Source organism: Labeo rohita, chromosome 17, assembly GCF_022985175.1.
Source record: "Labeo rohita strain BAU-BD-2019 chromosome 17, IGBB_LRoh.1.0, whole genome shotgun sequence".
NCBI lineage: Eukaryota > Metazoa > Chordata > Actinopteri > Cypriniformes > Cyprinidae > Labeo > Labeo rohita.
In genome coordinates, this window is record NC_066885.1 from 27,845,469 (window position 1) to 27,872,401 (window position 26,933).

The 26,933-nt window shown below is 36.1% G+C and overlaps 1 protein-coding gene across 1 annotated transcript in view; it reads left to right on the forward strand.

Moving 5' to 3' along the window:
- Positions 1 to 26,933, forward strand: part of jmjd1ca (jumonji domain containing 1Ca) — an 84,626-nt gene that overhangs the window by 39,512 nt on the left and 18,181 nt on the right. The window contains 6 exon segments of the mRNA XM_051132795.1: positions 17,589 to 17,694; positions 21,271 to 21,395; positions 21,484 to 21,615; positions 22,994 to 23,035; positions 23,123 to 23,237; positions 23,406 to 25,162. Coding sequence (XP_050988752.1) covers positions 17,589 to 17,694; positions 21,271 to 21,395; positions 21,484 to 21,615; positions 22,994 to 23,035; positions 23,123 to 23,237; positions 23,406 to 25,162 — 2,277 coding nt within the window.

A 26,933-nucleotide genomic window follows, 5' to 3' on the forward strand; every position in this document is an offset into this window, starting at 1 on the left:
CTATTCTATTCTATTCTATTCTATAGTGCTGTACTCTGTATAACTATACACTACTATACTCTGTTATTTTTTTTTCTTGAACCAGTGTAATTGTACTCCATTCATCTGTGCTCATTTATTCTGTTCTTTTCTCTTCTACTTATTTCCTGTTCTGTTCTTCTCCATTCTGTCTATTCTTCTCTACTCTACGCTCTATTCGTTTTATTCTGTTTGCTTCTATTTAATCCTACTGTACTACACTGTACTTAGTTATATTTTACTGTTTTTTTCTTGCCCTCTTTATTCTAATGTTCTGTTCTATTCTATTTTAATGTACTCCACTCTGCTAAACTCTATTTTATGCTGCTCTATTTTATTATAGTCTACTGTGCCACACTCTACTCTGTCCAATTCTAAACTACTGTACTTCAGTCTGCTCTTTTCCACTTTTACTCTATTCTCTTTTGTACTGTTCAGTGCTATTGTATTCTACTTTGTTCTACTCTATTGTACTACACTCTACTTTTCTCTTCTGTTCCTTTTATGTTCAACTTTACACTTTGCTCTACTTACTATACTGTGTTTCTCTCCACTGCTCTATTACCCACAGCTCTGAATGTTGAGCTCTGAGACGTGAGTGAATTACTGAGCAGCCTAAGAGAGAAAAAGAGGGAGAGAAGGACAGAGACAGAAAGAGATAAAGGTGGAAAGAAAGTGTGAGAGAGATCTATCAGTGAAAATGGAGCATGGACAGAGGACTCTGTGTATTTATTGCTGTTTCCTTGACAACTCAAAGCTGTGTTTTTACTTAGCACATGTTAAGGGGCCAGTGGAGGGTGTGTGTGTGAGAAAGTATGCAAGTGGACGAGTAATGAGAGGGTGTGTGTGCGCATGTGTATGTGTAGAGGGAAGGGTTAAGCACTGTTGACCTGTTAAGCTGAAATGGGAACAGTGCAGCTGTTTTTAGGAAGCTCCAAACAGTGTGTTTGCCTGCACGAGTGAGTGTGTGTTCTTGTGTATGACAGAGATAGACTGAAGTAAGTGAGAGAAGGGGGAGAGGTTTACTGAAGGGAAAAGCAGGCAGAGTGGTTTCCATTAGGCTCTATGGAACACTTTCCCTTTTGAGGCTGTGGTGAGAAAGACACTCGGCTGTGAGTCAGCCACCCTCAATCCCCACACACACACACACACACACACACACACACACACACACACATGCAAACACAGACTTTACTCTGTGTGTGTAAAGAAAAGCTGCTTTCCATTTCTGCTTCACACACACATTCGCAGAGTTATTTTTCATTTAATTTACTCCTTCACTCTTATCCACTCTTTCACTTAAATGAAGTTTTATTAAACCATCAAAAAAATTATCTGCTAATAAATTTGTAATGATGGTAGTAACAGAGGAAACAAACTAACACTAAAACAATTTATGTTTCTAAATAAACTATTAACTGCATCACCAATATGAAACAGCCTTTTATAATGTAATGTATAATGTTCAGTAGGATTATATACCATAGTTGTATTGACAGTTTTTTGTTTTATCAGCATCAGTATATTGATGTGTGTGTGTGTGTGTGTGTGTGTGTATCTGTCTGTCTATCTATCTATCTATCTATATATATACATTCTATTATCTTTTACTGTTATATTGTATTTTACTATATCCTATACTATATTCTATATACTATATACTGTGAAAAATGCATCGCAGAGCAAAAAGGAAACTGACAACGTGTCGACAGACAAGACAGAGCAGGTTACTTAGGTATGAAACAAACTCTTGGCTTTTAAATTTTTTTTTTTTTTTTTTTTTTTAATAAAGAAATTCAAACAATACCATTTTTATTACCATTTTCAACTTTTCATATTTACTAAAGCACAAAATAAACATGGATAAACATCAGAAGGTGTCTTATTGCAACTGTGGAAAGATTTGTCATTGTCAGTAAAATTTGCATTCCAAGGGCTAAATATTATGTTATTCATAAAAAACAACACGTGGCAAAAGTGTTAAAGTAGCCCAATTCTGCTGGAGAACCATGGACTTGGCAACACTGCTCCTGTCTGATTAGTTTGTCAGACAAAATAGCAGATTCAGCATTATGATTGGTCAGATCGGCTGTCAGTCAAGCTCCCTGCAAAGGGTCAATTGTATATCGAACCCCCCCCCCCACCTCCACCCCCCAAAAAAATAAATAAATAATGGTTATCATCTACTTACCCAGCTTGCACTGATTATTGCAAATATTTTTTGTATTACAAGTTTCCTAAAATGTTACGTTTAAATATGCAAATGAGGCATTAAGTAATGAAATATGTACTAAGTTGCATAAATTTCTAGTACAAAGTCTAAACACTGGTTGAAGTCAGTTTCAAAATTCTTGTTTAATTTTTTTTTTTTTTTTTTTTTTGACATATTAGAGTCAAACGTTTTTACAGAGGGAATTTTGATATCTCATTTGTGATCCTGGACCACAAAACCAGTCTTAAGTAGTTTGGGTATATCATTGGGATATTAAGTAAAGATCAAGTTCCATGAAGATATTTTGTAATTTTCCTATTGTGAATGTGTCAAAACGTAATTTTTTTTGCACCCTCAGATTCCAGACCTCAGATTCCCTTTATTCAGCTTTCAGATAATGCATAAATCTCAGTTTCAAAAAAATGACCTTTATGACTGGTTTTGTGGTCCACAGTCACATTCTTGTCACTCCATAATTCAGAAAATGCTTAGAACGGACAGAAAACAATATATTTTTACAATTTTGGGGGGATTAAAATGTTGTATATGATCAAGCAAATTACCCTTTGTGAAAAGCTTAGACAGGAATAAAAACGTAAATTTTGTTGTGTGTAAGTGCTGCTGAAGTGGAGATTCATGGCTCCATGTGAGAGAAAAAACTTATTTTATGAAAAGGGCCTTTAAAAATATGTATTGTAATTGAAATCCATTGACAAATAGATAAAGTGCTATAAAAAAAACACTTGACAGTGTCTTTTGGATGTTTCCTTTCCACTAGTATGAAAAACCAAAAAGCCTAAAATCTCAAACTTGACAGGTGTCTCCCCTTAAAGTGCAGTGTTAGTGTAAATGTCATATCACTTAACAATCATAACTAATTATTGAATAGTGCCACTTTCTGTTAGAGTTTAGATTCTCTGCCCGAGGCCGAGCCCAGACTTGACCCGACCCGGCCCACGGCCGATATTTCCTGCCACTATTTTCGGGCCGGGCTGGGCGGGGCCATGATCAAGCATTTGTGTGTGTTTTTATTTTTATTTTTATTTTTTTAAATCATTACTTAATTAGCCTAATTGGGTGGAGAGCTATGCCATAATTATAAATATTATACGAATATTTTAGCAAAGTCGGCCTGAGCAACACGTGTAGGTCTACAAAGTTGCGCAATTTTTTTGGGCCCGATCTAAGCTCTACTTTCTGTATGTGTGCAGTGCACCAACTGTTTTTGTTCAGTGGGATTTAACGAGACGGATGTTGAATTATCATGTTGTTGGTAAATATTATTTTTAATAAAATGATATATAACTTACAGAGATTAAAGCTAAATCCCATCAGTTATGATGTTGTGTACACTGTGTTCATATGGTAATATGGACAACAGCCTAATCCTCTTATTCAAGTTTATAATTTCTGTTCCACTTGTGTCAACAACTACGATTGAGAAAGTGATTTTCAAACTAGTTTCAAACTCACACCACTGGCTGAACTGCTGTGTCAGTATAGCTTAGGAGGAAGTAAAATCGCTGTCTTCAGCTTTAAATTCCGTTTAGTGAAATTTGTGATCTGCTTTGTAGATATTTCTGTTCATTTGTCAGTGATATACCACAGGTTTTCTTATTTAAGAAGTCGAGCGCCTCTCTCTCTCTGTCTCTGATCGAGCACTTGTAGTTCTTCTCTGACTGAAGGACAGGTCTTCAGACTCCTGCATTGATTTTTATGAGCACTCTTTCAGTGTGTGTCAGTCTGCGACTCTATCCTTTCTCCCTCACTCACTCACTCTCCTCTGTTTGTCATTATCTCATCTACTTCGTCACCCTCCCTCTACACCTCTCTCTCTCTCTGTCTCTCTCAGTCAAGGCTTTCTGTCTCTCCTCTCTCAAACACGCACGTCTCCCTCTCTCTACTCTCGAATTTGAATTCAATGAAGCACTTTTCGGCATCATCTATTTCTAACGCTCTGTATCTCTCTGTGGATATGTGTGTGTGTGTGTGTGCGAGGCCGTTCTCGCCGTAGGAAGGAGCACGAGCTTGTTTGTTCTCTTCCTGCTACAATCTTTCTCTGTACATACGTAAACACAAGCTGCTACAAACATACTAGCTCATCCTTTTCAATAATCTGTCTGTATGTCTGTTTTTCTCCCTCCTTCTTTCTGCTCTCTCTCTCTCTCTCTCTCTCCATCACCCCCCCATCTCTCTCTTCCTGATGCAATAGTTGGATCAGCCCGATGTCTCTCTTGCACATGTTGCCGTGGTGATGCTTTGGCTGTGCGCTAGACTGAGGTCATCTCACTCTTCATATGACTCTATCAGCCCATCCTGTCTGTCTCTCTTTCTCGCAACAGCATGTCCCATCTTACCTCTCACATCCTGTAGAACAGAAACGACAGTGGAGAAAAAGATCAGACGGAACTTTGATTGAACTGGAGTTAAACCTCAAAACTAAATCTAAATTGTAAAGTTGGGTTTGTATCAGTGCTTAATTTGGATTTTGTTGTGTATGTTTAACTATATATGTCATAAGCCAATTTGTAGCTTGTAAAGTTTGTGAGAACTAATCTGTTTAAATGCTATCATCGTATATACTACATAAACACAGCATGTCGATTTCTGAGTGTGCTTTAAATTCTGTATTGTGGCATTTCCAAGTAAAACAGAGGATGGAAAGTAGGCCATGATGTAAGTGGTTAATATAATATAATTTTTCTTGGTTGGGCCTTTTTCTTTAGTGGTTTTCAGCCTAACGGACAACTGCAGCCTGTGACGTGCTTTCCACTTTGTAAAAATAACATTTTTAGTCTTCAATGCTCAACTAGTGAAAAGTAAATATACTAAAATGTATCTGAAATGCTGAGTATACTACAAATACATTTACACATTTGTGACCCTGGACCACAAAATCTGATCAGATTTATACATCATCTGAAAGCTGAATAAATAAGCTTGCCATTGATGTATGGTTTGCTTTGATAGAACTATATTTGGTCGAGATACAACTATTTGAAAATCTGAAACATTGCATATTACTAATCAAAAATTACGTTTTTATATATTTACAGTAGGATTTTTACAAAATATCTTCATGGAACATGATCTTTACTTAATATCCTAATGATTTTTGACATAAAAGAAAAATCGATAATTTTGACCCATACAATGTATTTTTGGCTATTGCTACAAATAAACCCCAGTGACTTAAGACTGGTTTTGTGGTCCAGGGTCACATTTATGTACTTAATAAAAAATACCCTGCGATTATACTTTTAGTATACTAAACTGGTACATTTTAAGTCTGCTAAATTGGAACAAGTAATTTTGTGCTTAATTGTGAGGAAGTAGTGCTGAAGTTCAACTAAAGATTTACTGAAATATATATGATTGTGCTAAAGTGGAACTATTGCAAGTATACTTTTGGTACACTTTAAATATCTCACATTTAAAGACTGATATTATTCAAAGATCATACAATCCTCATCAATAGAAAAACTTATGCTTAATATTAAGCAATGTGCATTGTGCACAAGTGATACTCCAAATAAAGCTTAATTATAATTTGTATATCAGTAAGTCTTGAGCAATATGGCAGTAAATATGTTAATATATTTGAACTATGCTATATATGAAATAAATGTATTTTAAATCTGGTAGGTTTTTTTTTACTAGGGAAGGCTGCATTTATTTGATCAAAAATACAGTAAAAACAGTCATTATAATTAGTAAGTATTAAAATAACCATTTTACTGTAGGGACTTTTATTTTAAAAAGTAATATATTCCTGTGATGGCATCATTACACCAGATTTCATTATCACTTGATTCTTTAGAAATCATTATAACATGCTGATTTGGTGACTAAAACATTTCTTCTTATTATTTTGAAAGTAGCTTAATATTTTTGTGAAAATCATGATACATTTTTTTCAGGATTCTTTGAAAAATAGAACATTTATTTAAAACTAAAATTTGTTTTGTAACAATGTAAAAATGTTTGCTTTTTATAAATGTAATGTCTTTTGGTGCAAGATTTAATTTAATTAAAAATATATGTATATTACTGACTTAAACTTTTGAACAGGAGTTGAAGTACTGTACTGTCAGTTTAAATATTTTTTCTTGTGTTTATAATAATAATGTTTGCTATAATAGCCTAACATTAAACCTGGTTACTTTGAAGTCATGTACACTATAATTATATCCGGCCTACAAAACTTGCTTTTGGCTAATGAAAAGGTTTAGAAACACTGCTTTAGGATAACATGAACCATACAAACTAAAGGAAGATTACAGGTTTAAAGGATAAGTTCATTTCCAGAATATAAATTTCCTGATAATATACTCAGTGTCATCCAAGATGTTCATGTCTTTCTTTCTTCAGTCGAAAAGAAATAAAGGTTTTTGAGGAAAACATTCCAGAATTTTTCTCCATATAGTGGACTTCATTGGGGATCAGCAGGTTGAAGGTCAAAAATGCCATTTCAATGCAGCTTCAAAGGCCTCTACATGATCCCAGCTGAGGTATAAAGGTCCTTGCACACTGAGTCCGATATTTTCATATGCATTTTTCGTATTGGTCACACACAGAAACCTTGCACACTGAGACCGATGTGGGTTAATTAATCTGTTGCGAAAAAGAAAGAGGAAATATGGGTCCATCCAATCCTGAGATATTGAGAGTTCCACCTCCTTATTAACATCAAAGTTTACTTCAGGATGTCAGTGGCTCAGTTTGATGCTTTGCTAGCGATACTGGAGCCACGTATTAAAAAGAAAACCACCAATTTCTGTGAACTCAGTATGCAAGGACCTTATGCTGCGAGCTAAAGTGGATAAACTTGTCAAATGCCATTTTGGATTTTGATGTTTGCTTGTACAGTGGCTCTAAAATGTCAAAATGCTTGCTACAGATGCGAAAAACACTAAAAATCGAACTCAATCCGAATTTTTTTTTATAAGGGAAAAAAGTTTAGGCAGTGTATAAACATGATTGACACAACATGAGGTCATTTTTTAATTTTTTATTTATTTTTTTAACGTGCGAAAATTTCGGCCTCAATGTGCAGTGACCTTAAAGAAAAAAAAAGTACTTCCAGAACAACAATTTACAGATAATGTACTCACCCCCTTGTCATCCAAGATGTTCATGTCTTTCTTTCTTCAGTTGTAAAGAAATTATGTTTTTTGAGGAAAACATTTCAGGATTTTTCTCAATATAATGGACTGATATGGTGCCCCGATTTTGAACTTCCAAAATGAAGTTTAAATGCAGCTTCAAACAATCCCAAATGCGGTTGTAAACGATCCCAGCCGAGGAAGAAGGGTCTTATCTAGTGAAATGATCAGTTATTAACATAAACATAATACAATTTATATACTTTTTAATGTCAAACGCTCATCTTGTCTTGCTCTTCTCGACCCCTGTTTTTTTTCTGGTTCATGACAGTTAGGGTATGTCGAAAAACTCCCAAGGGGGTGAGTACATTATCTATAAATTGTTGTTCTGAAAATGGACTTCTGCTTTCACTTCTTGTCTAGTGAAACAATCAGTTATTTCCCAAAAATGATTAAAAATGAAATACATGTTAACCACAAAATGCTTGTCTTGCACCTGCCCAACGTCACGCATTACGTAATCATGTTGAAACATCATGCGTGAAGTAGGCAAAAGTACCAACTCAGTGTTTACAAAGCAAACATGCAAAGAAAGTCAAACGCCCTTTACAAAAATAGGTAAATCAACAATGTTGGACGATTTTGTAGTTGGAGGAGAAATTGAGATTACCTTACCTTATTGAACCGAAGTACAATATGAAGAACTATCCAAGCATTGACTTTTCGACACACATCGCAGAGCAAATGCAAGATAAGCATTTGTGGTTAAAAAGTATATACATTTTTATTTTTTTAGAAAATGACCAATCGTTTCGCTAGATAAGACCCCTATTCTTCTGCTGGGATCGTGTAGAGCCCTTTGAAGCTGCAATGAAACTGCAGTTTAGATCTTCAACCCATTGGCCACCATTGAAAGCCACTGTATGGAGAAAAATCCTGGAATGTTTTCCTCAAAAACCTTCATTTCTTTGCAATCGAAGACAGAAAGACATGAACATTGTGGATCACATGATAGTAAGTTTTTATTCTTGAAGTGAACTTCTCCTTTAAGCTCAAGATGAGCTTAACTCTTGTACGCAATATTGTAAGCGCATAACTGTCAACACATTTGTGTTTTTACACACTGAGGTATGAGTCTGAATGATTGCCTTTGGCGGTCAGTGGAATGTCATGCATGTTGTTAAATAAGCTTCACTTTCCATTTCATTATGTATGCAGCCGATAGGTGCTTACATCCAAAGTGTCTCATTGCATGCAATATGAGTTTATTCATGCATTCCCTAGGAATTAGAATCTTGACCTTGGTATTGTTATCATCGTACTCTACTGTGTGAACTACAACTTATACTTCACCTGGAACATTCAAGATTAGGGTTCAATATTAATACCATGCATGGAGATAATTTAATGCTCTTGTGAATAAAGACAGATATGAATGTTAACACAGCCCTCACAGAGACAATCTGTAGTTAAAATATCCAAAAATGCTGCTAAATTAGATAAACAGAATAAATTAAATGCATTCATAATAGATCTCATTTTCTCAGCGTCGTGTTCATTCGGTCCTGCGGTGCGTCACACGTCCTCTAGAGTGTGTTTAAGTCACTATGTTTCTCTGTACTCGTGCCTTCATCTCATTTCTCATGCGTTTAGGTCAGCTGAGGTGTGTGTGTGTACGTGCTCTGTCAAGTTTAGAGCTTGTTTGTTTACGTGTGTGTAGTTTTGGGAGTTAATAAGGGTGTTATCGTGCATTGTGTGTGTGTCTGTGTGTTCCATATGTATGAGGAAAATGCAAAGATGCTTCTGTTTTTAGAATAAGTTTGACGATGTGTGTGTGTTTGTCTTGATTGATGTAGTGCGTGCATTTCAGATTGTTTGGAGAACTTTAAAAGCAGGAAAACCAGCCCACCAATCAAAGAAAGCCACGCTGTAACACGCTAATTAACACTAATTAACCTTACCATCATCGTTAGCTCAATTTGCCCTTCATCCTGCCCACATAACGCTCTCTCCAATCACACCTCCCTCATCCCCCTGTCTTATTATCTCCTCTCTCATTCCTCCTCCATTCTCTACCCCTCCTCCTAAAGGCCAGTGAAGCAGAGCTGCGTATGCGTGTGCGTGTTTGTCAAAGAGAGAAATAGAGCGCGAGGTGAGAGAGGCACAGAAACAGCAGGGGAGAGAGAGACAGAGAGAGAGACTGTGTATGTTTGTGTGAGCGAGACAAGAAAGACAGTCTGAGCCAGAGAGAGAGAGAGAGGGAGAGAGAGAGAGAGAGATCAAAACCTGCCTGCGGGTAAATGAATAAATCATGTCTTCCCTTCGTCCTGAGAACTGAAGCACGGATGAGTAATACACACACACACACACACACACACACTCTCTCTCTCGCTCCGTCCTGCTCTCCTCTCTCATTCCCTCTCTCTTGCAGTCTGCTCTCTTACACACACACACTGCCTTATGTTTGCTATGCAAGGGCAGATAGTAATCAGAGATGGCCGCTCGCTCTCTCTTTCACACACACACACTGATATTATTAGAACTCTTTACACACACACACACGTGGATCGCACCCACACAGCTGGGCAGCAGCAGATCCTGTTGCCTTACTGCGGTGAGCTCTTGTTAATAATGTTTAGGTGTGGGATGACCAAAATCTTACATCAGGATAACAGTGTGTATCGCAATATAGTTATATTTGCTGGTAATAATGTTGTTATGATATTAATATTTCACAGTTCTAACACTAATTTCAGTGATGGCAAAAGAAAAGTAATACTAGCTTAACTACACAAGGCATCTACAAGGTTGTTGAATGTCCACTGAAGTGGTTTGAGCAGTGCTATTCTATATGTTGACATAATTTCAATTGAAAAAGGAAGACAGGGCGGGAGATATCAAGCAGCCCCCCCCCCCCCAACTTTTTGTAAATAGCCAATAGTGTTTTGTTTATATCACAGCTTAAGCCAGGCCTAGAGCTGTTGAGCTCAGTAAAGCCGCATTCGACGGTGTACACTATACTACTCTCATCTGTATCCCTATAAATTATACCATTCTGTGTTAAATTCAGATGGGTCTGATACATTTTATGGTCTGCACTGACTTGCGCATATGATCCGCTCCGTGCTGTCAAATCGCTGCGACGTTTCGCTCGAAACCAGACGACTTGTGTCCTGTTGGACATCATATTTAGACTGTCTGAATCGTTCCCTATCGTCTATATAGTGCACTACGTGCCATTCAGTGTACAGAAAATACTAATTCTGTGAACAAGTGACTGATTTTAGCTGCAGTTTCAGCATCTGTTTATAGTTCAGGGGGCAGGACGCTCCATATTGGCGGAAGTTAGAGACTGTAAGTTTTGAATCCTTATATCTTCTAAATGCAAATTTTGTCACTGTTTTGGAGCACGCTAGTTTATAGATAACCTTAAGGCTAACATATAGAAGCCAAAAAACTTTCATTGGGGCTTTAAAATCAAATTTGAGGTTTTAAGCCCTTTTTAAGACCTGCATGAATTTAATTAACATCATTTGTTATTAATACAATGTTTAAAAAAAGTTTAAAAATGATAAACCTCATTTCAGCCTTTAAACCATTTTTAAGAAAATGATACATTATTTCTTTTCATCTTAAATGTATGATTGAAAATTTATATTCACTCTCATATTAGCTGTGATATGAGGCATCAATTTAAAAAAAGTGTGCATCAGATACAAGTTGGCATTTGTATCACGTTGCATTGTTCCTAACATATCTGCATCAGTAAAACTGATTCATTTATATACACTGAAAAAAGGCTTATCTTACTTAGTATTATTGTCTTGTTTGTAGCCAAAATATCTAAAAAAATCTTTAATCATGTTGCAGTTATAAGCAAAATGGCATAAGTGTTTAGTCTTTCCTGAGGAAAGAAAAAACTAAATTAAGTGAATTCTGCTTAAAACTAGTAAAATGATCTTAAAACAAGATTATTTTTCTTTCCCCACCGGCAGATCATTTTACTTTTAGCTTACGTCATTTTGCTTATTTAGTAAATGCATCTTAATTTAGGAATTTTGAGATATTTTGACTAGAAACAAGACAAAATTACTAAGATAAGACTTTTGTGTAGTGTATAATTATTAGTAGATGCACTATACTTTTCTATATATAGAAAATGACCAAAAATTTATATATAGATTGATTTCTCCTCTGTAAACTGTTTCACAAGCTCATTATCTCATCAGCGTCTTCTTTATGCAGTACTGAAATGTACAGCATCATATTTTTCCATTGCATTGTATTGCATTGAAATCGGACCGTACGGCATGGGGTGAATCATATCTCATCTCGTATGTATCTTTAATTTTTCATATCGTTGGCTATGCATCAAGATGCGTATCGCATCGGCCTCAGTTATGGTGCTCGTGCCTAGTAGGTGGTGATTATGGAACAGCAGGAATATAAATAAAGCAGCTGTGCATATTAGAATGGTGAACTTATCTAATAGATAAGGAGTTTGCGGGCATGATATAAACATAGTAGATCATAATCAATGGCTTGGGGAAAATGTAGGTTGTTCATTAATTGCAAACTGTTCTGAAACCACAAGCCTGTAGAATGCACAACAGCGTAGTGTTTTTACTCTGAAATGTGCAGCGCCCACATTTAAGTCAGAGCCTTTTGAAGTTTAATAATCACATCAGGCCATATCACGATTCCTTTTTTCTGTCCAGGAATTTAAAACCTCTTGAAATAATTAAGACTTTTCTTACACCATTTAAGACTTTATGTGGGATTAAATATGATAAAATGAAATCTAAACAGTTCTCAAGCAATTACTGGCAACAAGTAAACAGTCAGCTTTGAAAAAAAAGAACAAAGAAACTAAATGATGAGCTCAAGAACACATGCAAAATGATAAACTTGTGTGATTACATAATAGAGATGATGATCAAAATTTTAATTGGATTTATTTTAACAATATTTATTTAATTTTGCATATGAAGAGTTCAGATGCAAAACCAGCTAAAAGCCATCTCTGTCAAAAAAGAGGTAATGATACTGAGTGAATGCTCCTGACACATATACGTCCATCAAATACTTTTACTTTAAACTCGCTAAATTCCAGCCTCAGCCCAATCAGAAGTACAAGTACTTACATAGAAACCTATACAAAGTAGCCAGAAAGATATGCTCATTTTAAAGAAATACGTCAGATGGATTTAGAGGCTTTTGCCTCTGAACTGTTCATATATTGTTGTTTAGAGAAATATATAACCCTGGTGTACAGAAAACATGATTTATAGCTGTTAAAAGGATCGTTTCATACCTATATTTATCATTATCACTCCCACCCCATAGTTTTGAGGGTTTTCAGACAACTTAGACAAGTTTTTCTTAACAGTGTTTTACATTTTCACTGGGTCATTATTTGCCACTGTGTCTTTAAGAGTTTTATGTAAATGAGTGAATTAAACAGGCTTCATAGACATGCACTTTCTGCTGTTTTAACTGTTTATTGCCACATGGCATAGAAACAGTATCTACAAACTAGTGAGTAATGAATCGCACATTTTTTCTAAAATTAATCGTGTTTTATCCCACCTAACATGAATGTTTTTAAATATGCTTTTATATTGCAATAATTTCACATTCGATTTTCAAATTAATGTAGAAACAACATAAAGAGAGTATATTTTTTAATATTTGTTAAATATTTTTTATGACTGAAGGGGCGTATCATTGATACCAATATTACTGATGTTAACCATTAACCATTTAACTACTGACCACAGCCATTCAACATTACAGTATAATTGAGAGCTATCAATTTTAAAATGATTAGACTTTAAAAAATATCTTCTAATTTAAGTGAACTTAAAACAATCTTCACATTAACCCACTGTTTACCAGTGCCCTTCAGCAAGTAGGAAATGTACAGAAATGGGATAAAGTTATCAAACACTAAACACTAAATTAAATATAGATGAATTCTTAAAGTGACAAAAGTTATTGATTTCCCATTGTTTATTTTGTTCTTTGATTAACAGACATCACATAGGTTTTTTGTCTGCTATTACTTTAAGAGCTGCTGCTGCTTCATGCTTCAATATGAAATGATACAAGCTACAGTGCATTGCTGACATGTTTGTCCGTGCAATTGAAGCATAGGTGCTGAAAGCACAGTAGTACAACTGACAGGACAGGAAAATTCATTTTTACTAACATCTCATCTGACCGCAGTTCACTGATGTTCTACTGAAGCTCCTCATCACATGTACCTTTGCAGCGCTCATTTGACTAGCGCCCAGCCCTAAAGTGAAGTTGGAGTGTGCATCTGAAAAATCTCCTGTTTAATGTGGTTGTAAAGATGTTCTGCATCTAAATAAACACAGTTCTTTTCAAAAAAAGTGACAGAAGCAGCAGTTGTGAGCAGGGTGGCCACCTCTAGCACCGCCTCTGCGTTAACTGCGGTAAACTGTAAAAATTAATCGCCTGCATTAATGTGCTAAATTTGACAGCACTACTACAAGCATAAAACACTCCCTGATATTATCTGAGAGCTAAAAAAAAAATGCTGATATATGATAAAGGCAGATACAGATATGGTGTGGTGTTCATCTCTGAAATCAAGAGAAGTTTCTGTCACACATTGATAAGTGTGTCATGCTGGATAAACATCAGCACAATCACTGATATCATCATTTGTTTCTTTAGTTTGGCCTTTTCTGTCAGAAGTCACAACAGTTCACAGTATTGCTGTGAAAGATTTCTACTCCCTGCACCTGAGCCTCTGTATGTACACTGTGTGTGTGTGTGTGTGTGTGTGTGTGTGTGTGTGTGTGTGTGTGTGTGTGTGTGTGTGTGTGTGTGTGTGTGTGTGTGTGTATGAGAGAGAGGTAGGGGGAAGATGATGATGCAGACTCAGGGGTCAGTTGTATATGAGTCACAGTGGAGAAATAGAACTGAGGCATTAAACTAGCCAGATGAAGACTGATGGACGGCGAGAAAGAGGGAGAGAGCTAGCACTGATAACTGTGATTGGATTTGACTGCTTTTTCCACAATAAAGAGGTTCTTGAAAGTCTTTGCCAACTCCTCCACTTCTCCATTATTGTCTTTTCCCAATTGAAAGTGCTTTTAATTAAGTTTTAATTCATATAATATTTTATAATTATAATAAAATATTTAAACAATAAATGATAATAAATGCAATAAATAATAATTATACAATATATTTTATATGTAGTAATGTTATTACTTATTAAGTTAGGGATAATCAACAGTTTGCCATACATTAAAGGATTTTAAAGGAGTAATTCACTTCCAGAACAAAAAATTACAAATAATGTACTTACCCCTTTGTCATTCAAGATGTCTTTCAGTCGTGAAGAAATTGTTTTTTGAGGAAAACATTTTAGGATTCCTCTCCATAAAATGGACTTCATTGGTGCCCCTGAGTTTCAACTTTCAAAATGTAGGCAAGGCAAGTTTATTTATATAGCACATTTCATACACAGAGGTAATTCAAAGTGCTTTACATAAAAGGAAGTAAAATAATCATAAAAACAATAATAAAAACAATCACAAAAAAGGAAGTAGAACAATCATAAAAACAATGATCATAACAATAAAACAAAAATGTAAAATGTAAAAACTGATTGATATAATGATTTAAAAATGATTTAAAAATTGATTTAAAATAAGTTTAAGACATTTAAAAACAGAAAATGATTATACATAATGCAATCAGTTCGGACGAAGCACAGTGCTCATTCAGTAAATGCACAGCTAAACAGATGAGTTTTGAGTCTAGATTTAAATGTAGCTAATGTTTTAGCACATTTGATCTCTTCTGGAAGCTGGTTCCAACTGCGGGCAGCATAATAGCTAAAAGCGGATTCCCCTTGTTTTGTGTGAACCCTTGGTATTTCTAACTGACTCGATCCTAATGATCTGAGTGGTCTGTTAGGTTTATATTCAGTGAGCATATCTGCAATGTATTTAGGTCCTAGGCCATTGAGTGATTTATAAATGAGTAAAATGTAGTTTAAATGTAGCTTCAAAGGACTCTAAACGATCCCAGAATCTCAGATGTGACCCTGGACCACAAAACCAGTCATAAGGGTCCATTTTTTTAAAATTGAGATTTATACATCATCTGAAAGCTGAATAAATAAGTTTTCCATTGATGTATGGTTTGTTAGGATAGGACAATATTTGGCCGAGATTATTTGACAGTTATTTGAAAATCTGGAATCTGAGGGTGCAAAAAAATCAAAATACTGAGCAAATTGCTTTTAAATTTCTCCAAATGAAGTTCTTAGCTATGCATATTACTAATCAAAAATTACATTTTAATATATTTACAGTAGGAAATTTACAAAATATCTTCATGGAACATGATCTTTACTTAATATCCTAATGATTTTTGGCAGTGACTTAAGACTGGTTTTGTGTTCCAGGGTCACAAATGTTGTCTTGTCTAGCCCTGCGTGAACTTTTTTTCTGGTTCAAGATATTAAGGGTATGTCGAAACACTCCCATCTTATTTTTTCCTTCAACTTCAAAATCGTCCTACATCACTGATTTACCTTTTTTATAAAGGGCGTTTGACTTTCTTTGCATGTTCACTTTGTAAACACTGGGTTGGTACTTCTGCAGCGATTTAGTAAGTTGGAAAGAGAAAATGAGATAGAAGTTTTTTGACATACCCTAACTGTATTGAATTTTAAACTCACGGGCACCATAGAAGTCCACTATGAAGAACATTATATGAAGAACATTTCTGAAATGTTTTCCTCAAAAAACATAATTTCTTTACAATTGAAGAAAGAAAGACATTAACATCTTGGATGACAAGGGAAGGAGTACATTACCTGTAAACTTTTGTTCTGGAACTGAACTACTACTTCAAATGCACGACGTGTAGGCAAAGAACTACCTGATGTGAAGCAGAGCGCATTTAAAATCCTTTAATGCACGGCAAGCCGTTGAATATCCTACCTATTCCATGGTTTAAGACAAGTTAAAACTAGTATTGCTTTGCAGCACAATATTTGACTAAATGGGTAAAAATGATAGTTAATTTTATCAGTTGGCTCTAGCATTCTGCCCACTTCAAATCAGACACAGAGGTGAAATAGTGCAGTAAGATCACGTTTATTTTAATAATTTAACGCATTTATTTCAATTAATTATCGATCGAGAGAGAGAGAGGGAGAGATGACATTTGTGTGTGTGTTACCTGCATGCTGCATCTGCGTGTCTCTCTCTACAAACAACTAATTAATAAATAAAAACTGTGATTTTACCACCTCGTTGCTGAGGAATATAACGTAGCGATCTAGTATCTAGGCTATTTTATTAATGAAAATCGCTGAGAAGCATTGACAAGAAGTTTATGCGTGTGCACGGTGCAGTCCGCGATCTCTGACCTCTCTTTCTCTGTGTGTGTTCATTTGCGTGCGAGTGATTGTTGGTTTGTGTGCACAATTAAAGCAGCGCATTAATATAGAACGGTGACTAAACTGACTTGGAACTACCTGTGCATTACACGGTTTTACTGCATACCTGCCAGCCAATCAGAATCAAGTATTCAGACAGGTCATGGAATAATATGAATCAATCTATAATATATGTATGTGTTTTCCTTTTACATTCACATACATTCAGCAGCTAATATTACGGATAAAAAACTGACTTTCTCCAGAGCAAAAAATAAACCTGAATGTAAACCTAAAATGTAAATGCGAGGTGAGTAGAGAGTGTGTATGTGTGGGAGTGTGTTTACAGGTGTACTGTGTGACAGCACTCGTGATCTCTGTAGCGTACTGGATGGAAGTGACAGAAACAGAGATGTGTGATGTAACAGTTTTTGGAAATGATATGTAGCCTCTGTGTTTATTCACAGTGTGTGTGTAACAGGCAGAGGTTTTGGGAGTTCAGCTGCAGTTCGGCTTAAATATCCTTCGCACTCTACTGTTACGTAATTTCCAGTCTTGAGTGTGCGTACAGTGAGGAGGTGTGTCCATTGTGTACATGGATGAGTAATACCATGTGTAATACTCTGTGTATGTGAGCGTTCAGTCTCTCTCTGACATCCCTCCCCCATCTAAAGCTGTCTGCTATGCAACTGTTGCTTTCCTTCATCTTCATCTGTTCCTTTGGAGCCTTCACTGTGATCACAGCAGATAAAAATTTTAGCACTCCTCAAAAAAGGAAAGAGAAGCAGAACTTGTTTCAAGCTGTGTTGTTTTGCTCTTCAAGGATGAAGTGGACGGTGGAAATCCAGCTGTGAGAGATGATCCCACTCTGCAGGAACAGGTCCAGGCCTGGCTCAAACAAAACCAATTCCAGAACATTCTTCAGCAAGGTATTCTAGCTTACATTCTCTCTGCTTTCGTTCTGACCTTTGTCTTGCTGATGTGTTTGAAGATCGTATGATTTGGTTTGTTTGTGCTATCTGTTCTGATCGTTAGCATTTGATAAGGATGTTTGAGTAAATCTGATCAACTCAGAGTTGACTGTTTGAAACCTTGCTGTCAAACATTTTAACTCAGTATATGCTGTCAGCTTGAGTACACAGGATTTTGCATATGCAATATCTTCATCAGCACTTATGTTTGACTAGTTTCGAATAAAGCCATGAGAGGCTATTCCTATGATCTTCTCTGTCACAAATACTACTGCAAAATGTAATAAGATACTACTACTGTTATTAGTGTTTAAAATAAACAATAATTCTCCCAAGTTCAACAGCCCAACTCCAGCGTCCGAAACACACAATTAAAGGTTTTCCATATTAATCATAGTTACCAGCCACAACAGTTATGCAACAAATAACAGGGGATTCTCTTTTAGAAATGGTTTTAATTTCTATGACATTGTGGCTGGAAACAAGAACATACAAACTGTGTCTAATCACAGTGATCATCTCAGGTGCTGATTATGTGTTTTGTATAATCCTAAAGAAGTGTAATTGTAGTTCGATTATCATTGTGCATGACTGTAATAGCCATATTGAAAGCGACAATGTATAATTTACCTCGGATCTTGAAAATAAAGGAAGCAAGAACGTTCAAACTGTGATATCTATAAGAACAAACAAGTGCATTCCATGACAAAAGTTTTATAAAGTTTAACAAAAGTGTATACTCATTTTGTGGCAAGTGTGAGACAGGGTTTGCTTATTGACTGGGATTAGTGTTTGATTTTGCCGTGGCTTGTCGTGTCTGGTATTTACAGACAAATTGCTTGGCGCTACAATCATATTGCATTGTGTTTGGTTTAGGTGCGCAGTGTTTACCCTAGGATTCCAGTTTTAGGGGGTGGGGGGTAGGGATACCAAGGGTACAGTACTTTTTTCGGTACATTACTCTGTGTAATAACAAAAACATTTATTTCAGTGAAAAAATAAGCCGAAAAATCTAAATTTCAACATTTTCAACAATAGGGCCCTACAATCTTTTTTTTTTTTTTTTTTTTTTTTTTTTTTTCAGAAATTCTTGTGTGTTTTAATTTTTCTTATAATCAAATACAAGGCATTAAACATTTATTTATTTTTAATGAAATAACAATTAAACACTTTTATTTTTTGCCAAACAAATAGAGTTTTTCTATTATTTCTGTTATTATTATAATTTCTACATTTAATTTTTTACAATTTTTTTAATCAGTTTTATTTAAATTTGCCACAAATAGGAATATTTAAACACCTACATTATACTGTACAAAAGTAATACAAGACTAATACATTTCTGTTACATGTTAAACCATACTTTTATTTTGACAGGTTGCTGGTTAGTTTTTATGTGTATACACTATGATATGATGCAAATTTTCTCAAATGAAACGGTAAAATTTACATGAAGTGACTCTCACAGCAGTTCTGGAGATTAAGTTCATGTGTTTACGTCATCATATAATGAGACGCAGAGGCCGAAAATAACCACGAGTGTCACGTGTGCTTCAGTATTTGTGTAGTGAACAAAGCCGTGTCTCCGCAATTTGTTCATACAGAGCCAAGCGGAACATGCAGGATTCATATTTAAACTGTCTTGTTGCGTTTTAATAGTCACAGACACTAGTCCATATTGCGATTCGAATTAAGTGAGAGACCTACTTTTGATTAATTAATCCAAAAATTGACAAATTCTGTGGCATCCCATGCTATAGAGTAAATCCGTTTTAATGAATGGACTCCGCAATCCCAAGAAATTGTGGACGCGTGACCACATAACGTTAGAGACAGAAATGACATGCCATTATGTAAATAAGATAATTAACATTAATTAAGGCTATTTTGTTTCTTTAATAAAAGAACAAGGTACCTAACCCTAACCTAACCCTAACAAGGTATAGAATCACAATCATGTGCATCGCATTTTTGAATGTGGTTCCTTCAATAAAATTTTAAAGCATTTTTATAAGACGGCAAATAGCCACAAGATGTCATGCATTACAGGTTTATTTGCAAGGTTGAGTGTTTTAGCATGAACACAATGTTAACAGCACTATAGTTAATAGGTCACAACATAAATTATATTATTAATATTAATAATAGTCATAACTAATACTTCTACAAAGTTACATAGTTTGTTTACCTAACTGTGCAATAATGTGAAGTGCTGGTGCATTATAACTGATGTGTTAAAGAGAAAGTTCACCCAAAAATGAAAATTCTGTCATTAATTACTCACCTCATGCCATTCCAAACCTGGAAGACCTTTGTTCATCTTTGTTAGCTTCATTAAAATTAAGGTTGAACCACTGATGTCACATGAACTATTTTAATGATGTCCTTACTACCTTTCTAGGCCTTGAACGTGGTAGTTGCGTTGCTGTCTATGGATAGTTACAGGCTCTCGGATTTCATCAAAAATACCTTAATTTGTGTAACGAAGATGAATGAAGGTCTTACAAGGTCTTAACAACATGAGGGTAAATAATTAATGACAAAACTTTCATTTTAGGGGGAACTATCCCTTTAATATGAATGCTGCCACATCATACTATCATATAAATAAAAACTGTTACTATCAGCGTTATTTTTTTCAGTAACAAGTAATCAAATTAATTACTGTTTCCCTTGTTCCTCGTTGCGGAACTAATGCGCAAGCGGCAATCTCATTGGATGACGATTATCGTCCCTGTTTTGATTTCAGCAAATCAGTTTGAGCGAACGCAGACAACGTGATTTAATATTCATGAACCCAGCAGCTCATTAAATCTTAGTGGGTTTTATATTGTTATTAGTAGTAGAATTCATAGTAGTTTTGTTATCTAAATGATCATAATGTCATATTATAATGCTTGACTGACTGATGCTAAGTTTACTTTCAGATAAAAACTTTGCCATTAAGCGTTATATATGTATAGTAGTCAATATTTAAAGTGGACCAAACCTTTCATCAAAGTTGTCCTAAGACCAAAACAATACCCATTCTTGTCTAAGGACAACTTAGATTTTTTTTTTTTCATCCACTTCAAATGTTGACTGCAATATATAGTATATCAGATATGTAATATTAGTCTGGTGAGTAAATTTCATTCATTTAACATATTTAATATTGAGGGCATTCAAGTTTTTTGACATATTTGAACATTTTTTAAAAAGTAACACAATAGTTACTTTCCCTGCTAGTTACTAGTTACTTTTATAATGATGTAACTTAGTTACTATTTGTGAGAAATAACTAGTATAACTAATTACTTTTTTAAAGTAACATGTCCAACACTACATACTATGTATTGTTTATTTTGAAGGTCAAACTTGGCTCATCTAGGGTTATCAAATAAAGATTTTATTAATTTAAGTAATAATGTGTCATGAGTGCGTTTATGATTTGATCTCAGTGGTGATTTGAGGATTAGAGTGAGAGTGTTTTGTTAGATCAGTGTTTTGAGTGGTAGCTCTTTGATGTGTGTGATGTTTGCTTTTGTGCGACAGGTGCTTGTTCTCTAAAGGGCCTGAGAGTGAAAGTCTTCAGACAGGAGTCCAAAACCCAGTGGCTGTCTGGAGTCATCACACATCACGACCAGAGCAACAGAAGCGTAGCTGTCATGACTGACCAGGTGAGACCACTCGTTTATCTCAGGCTGTGAATAGTAAGATAATATAAAAGTGTGTTTATATGAAGGTTATTTTTTTCATCTTCAAAAGGTTCGGGAGATTGTGAATGTAGATCCGTCGCTGGTTCAAATGATGTTGCTAGATGATATCACCCACTCCTCGCTGATGGGAGACAACTCAAAACGCAAATCACATATCACCAAGATCAACAGGATTTTTCTTGTAAGTGAAGACATTAGTTTTTTGTATAAGTGTGCACATACAAATTTTGGGACATTGTTCCACATGTACAGTTGAAACCAGAAGTTTACATACACCTTGCAGAATCTGTAATATGTTGATTATTTGACCAAAATGCATGTTATTTTTTATTTAGTACTGAGCTGAATAAGATATTTCACATAAAAGACATTTACATAGTCCACAAGAGAAAATAATAGTTTAATTTATAAAAATGACCCTGTTCAAAAGTTTATATATGCCTGATTCTTAATACTGTGTTGTTACCTGAATGATCCACAGCCGGGGTTTTTTTTTGTTTAATGATAGTTATTCATGAGTTCCTGGTTTGTCCTGAACTGCTGTTCTTCAGAAAAATCCTTCAGGTCCCACAAATTCTTTGGTTTTTCATCATTTTTGTGTATTTGAACCCTTTCCAACAATGACTTTGAGATCTATCTTTTCACACTGAGGACAACTGAGGGACTCATATGCAACTATTACAGAAGGTTCAAACACTCACTGATGCTCCAGAATGAAACACAATGCATAAAGGGGGGTGAAAACTTTTTGAATATGAAGATTAGGGTAAATGTAGCTTATTTTGTCTTCTGTACCTTTTGAAGGGCAGTACTAAAAAGTATTTTAAAAAAAATATGATGTTTAGGCAAAATAAGAAAAATGTACACATCGTCATTCTGTTTAAAAGTTTTCACCCCTGGCTCATAATGCATTGTTTTTCCTTCTGGAGCATCAGTGAGTGTTTAAACCTTCTGTAATAGTTGCATATGAGTCCCTCAGTTGTCATCAGTGTGAAAAGATGGATCTCAAATTCAAATGGAAAGCGTTCAAATACACAAAAATGCTAAAAAAAAACAAAACACAGTATTAAGAATCCAGCGTATGTAAACTTTTGAACAGGGTCATTTTTATGAATTCAACTATTATTTTCTTTTGTGGGCTGTATGTAAATGTCTTTCATGTGAAATATCTTATTCAGGTCAGTACTAAATAAAAAATAACATGCATTTTGTATGATCCCTCTTGGTATATTTTGGTATAATAATTAACATTTTGCAGATTCTGCAAGGTTTATGTAAACTTCTGGTTTCAACTGTACATACTATGTGCTTATTATAGTCATTACAATAACTAGGTAATAACAAGGTACTAACTCTTAACCTACTTCTAAACCTTACCCCTACCCCTTACATTACCAGAACTTTCTTAGGTTGGTACACTGTAAGTACACGAAAAAAATAAAGTGCAACCCAAAATTGTCCCTAAAAGTATGGCAAATATTACAAATTATATTGTGGTAGAAGTCTATGATATGTCCTCATTTAGATGCCAAGTATACATTTGTGTTTGTGTCTTCCAGGGCACAGGAAGCATATCAAACAACACTACAACAAATGACCAGGTAGAGACTTTACAACACATCCAAATGCCTAACATCAGTATTTATGCATCCTCTAGTTTAAAAACACACTCTGTTTCTTTGTTAAAGGTGTGCAGCTCCAGGCCAGTGCAGCAGCAGTCTGAGATGAGCGCACAGAACTGCAGCATGGAAGAGGATGACAAAGAAGGCACAAGGGTTGAAAAGAGGAGTGATGAGGGAAGAGGTGAGCTGTAGCCATGGATAATGATTATGATGATATTAGGAGCTCCATCTGTGTTAAATTAAATTTAGCTGGATTCAGATTTATGGCATTGGTTTGATACGGATTGCCGATTTTTACGAAAGTGTCAATGAGAATCTTACATGTACATGTTATTTTTTTAATTCCCAGATTCATCCAAATCTAAAAACAGCAATGGCGAGAGAAAAAGAAGGAAAGAAGATGAGGAAAAAGATGACAAGCATAAAAATAGATGTGGGTTAAAACGGTTGAAAGCAGGCAGTGTGTCCGACCTGTCGGAGAACAGCGATTCCGAAAATTCCAGCTGCAGAGTGCAGGATTCATCTTTGGATTCAGGATCAAAGAGACAGCTGAAACAGCGTTACACTTCAAAGAGACCATCGGACTGTGAGGTTCACCCCTCCCACAGAGGCGGGGAACCTTCCCCGAACCAATTAGGAGAGAGCGAGACTCAGAAAATGGGAAAAACTTCTCCATCAGATTCTCCTAGCGCATCCTGCAATGGAGCATTCAGGAACACAGATGCACCGGAGTCTGGTGCTCTTGCCAGTGGTGGGAAATCAGAGGAGAAAAGTGATGGAGTAATGACAGAAGTAGAGGACAGGAGTGAGGGGGCGTCTCGGGAGGACTCGGAGGCTGTGTCTGCGCTTCTGGCGTCCCAAGAAAGTGAGCAGCTGGTCTCCATAGAAGCCACATGTGTGCTCCTACACGCGTCACCTGTGGAGTGTGAAGGAGCAGAGGGTGAGCACGAGATGTCGACGAATGATCCCGAGGTCAGAGGGTCGGAGTTCACCCACGCAGAGCCTAGGGGGTCAGAGTTTAACCAATCAGAGGTCAGGAGGTCAGAAATTCATTCTGAGGCCAGCAGTGACACTGCAGTCCTAGTAGAAGAGGAGCCTAGAGGTGCACCGCCTCGCTCTCCCATCACACCTTGCAACAAAAACGAGGATGTGGATTGTAAACAAACTCGTTCTCCAGCAGTGAACGCAGAATATGGACCTGTAACTTCTTCAGAAGCTACCCACAAGCCTAGTGTGCACAACAGTCCTTGCTCCTCTCCTGAGATCATATCTAAACCTCAGACTGTAGCCAGGCAGAAGCAGAGTGCAGAGACGGGACTGTTGAAGGATGGTCCTCCTCTGGCTAAATCTATGGAGAGAACTCTTAGCAGCCTTAAAATGGCACCAAATCCTAAAGTGACCTGCTCCACAACTCCAGTCCTGATTCAAACCCTTTCTCCAACCCCAAACCGATCCAGAACCCCAACACATACTCCTCCCCGTACACCTAATCGCACTCCTACTCCTGATAAGTCCACTAAAAGTCCCTTTGTTGTAGACAGGAAGGAGCCGTTCACTATCTACAGAGACCCTGCACTAGTTAGGACAGAGCTTGAGTCCCACCCTACCTACATTCAGCCCCCTCACACGCCTCCAAACCCCAAACACCACCTTAAGACGCCTTCTCCTTCTTCCAGCTCTCCCAGCCTTACTCCTTCTTCCTCCCACAGCAAGCTACTGAGTCCCTCCCCTCACCCTGCCCACCTCTCGCCTATTCCCCTCCACTCCCAACCTCCCCTCTGCTCGTTGAGCACGCCCCACTCGACCATCCCTCATCCACATCTCCTCCCGTCCCTCCTACCTGCGCTGTCCCCGTCTGCCACCCTCTTGTCTGGACATCCTCGTATGGGAGCCCTGGGACTTCCCCACCATCCTTTAGCCCTTTCGGGTAACCCGTCTCTCCTGAGCCAGACCTCTGGTGCAGCTTCTCTGGCACCTCTTGGTCTCTATCCCCTCCTGTGGCCTCCTTTCACCAACGGAGCCCATAGCTACCCTGGACTGGGCCTGCAAGCATCCAAATGGACACACCCAGATGGCGCTGGCATCTCTGACAGCAGCGTGAGGAGTGTAAGTGGCCTCACACAATTCTAGCATGCACATCCCAGATTCTGGTGTCAGTTAAGATATTAAGCCTGGTAGAGCTGAGTTTGTTGCGCCAACACATAAAGAGCTTGTGGGGAACTGTGTTATCTTGTGTGTAGATGTAAGTAGGGCCCTATGATTTCTGAATCCAATCATAGGAATGTCACGGAATTTGCCATGTTTTGGATGAATAAATCAAACGTAGGTCAGTACATTTTAATCAAAATGTGATATGGACTAGTGTATGTGAATGTTAAGCTGCATATTCTGCGAGAATAAATGGCGCAGATGTGCAGTTTTGTTTACTACACACATACTGAAGTGCGGATGATGCTCGCAGTGTTTTCAACCTCTGCCACCTCAATATATGAGTAGATGAACATGTAAACATCATCTCTAGAACTGCTCTGAATATCACTTCATGAGCATTTTACCACATCTTGTGAGAAAAACAAAACTATCATCAAACAAAAAAAAAATTGAAGGTCTTCACAGCAAACTGTCAAAATAAAAGCTCGGTTTAACTTGAAAAAACTGTGACAAAAATATATTATATATAGTGCTACTACTAGTAATACAATTATCAAAACATTATTTTTAAAAAATATTTTTGTAACGTAAAGTTTTTGGGGAAAAAAAGAAATAAAATGAAAATAAATTATTTAGAGATGCTTTTAGTTATTTAAATTTAATGAAACCATTAAAATGGAATTCAGAAAATTATTAGAAAACAGAATTTGGTAAAAGTAAAACTATAAAAACTATACATTTTACTAAATAAAATGTAATTTTTAATAAATTGCTGTTAAAATGTGTCAGTTTCATGATTACAATTAATTAGACATACTTAATTAGACATTTCATTAATACAATTTAAATTAACCCTTAAAACAGGGTATAGATAAATTCAAATGGAAAAAAAAACAGAATCCAGAAAAGTTAAAATGGAAAAAAACAGAATTTGGAAAAAAATAAAACTGAATTTGGGGAAAAAAATAAAACCGATTTCATTGGGCCTTATGTGAGTTTGGATGTCTCTAAGTGTTTGCCCTGATTAATTAGACAAATGTTTTGGTTAATAAAAATGTAATTTAATCATTAAAACAGAGTCTACAAAAATTTAAACAGGAAAAAAAACAGAATCCAGAAAATTTAAATGAAAATGGAATTTGGGAAAAAAATAAAACTGATTTCACTGGGCTCTGTGTGAGTTTGGATGTCTCTGTGTGTTTGCCCTGATTTTAATTAATTAAACATGCTTTTTGATTAATAAAGTTTCATTTAACCATTAAAAGAGCTTAGAATTTAAATGGCAAAAAAAAAAAAAAAAAAAAACAGAATCCAGAAAAATTTAAATGGGAAAAAATAGAATTTGGTGGGGGAAAAAAGAAATTAAAATAAATAAAAAAATAAAACTGATTTCTTTGGGGCCTGTGCGAGTTTGGATGTCTCTGTGTGTTTGCCCTGATTTCAATTAATTAGTCATGCTTTTTGATTAATAAATTAAAATTTAACCATTAAAAGAGCCTAGAAAAATTTTAATTAAAAAAATGGAATTTGGAAAAAAATAAAATAAAACTGATTTCATTGGGCCCTATGTGAGTTTAGATGTCTCTTTGTGTTTGCCCTGTGATGGTCTGTCCATCAATCTTGGATGTCTCTCTGCCTTCAGCTCCCTCATGCTTTGATTGGCATCCACACGACCCTACCTAGGAAAAGGGTTTTGGACAATAGGTGGATAATAGACAGTCAAAGC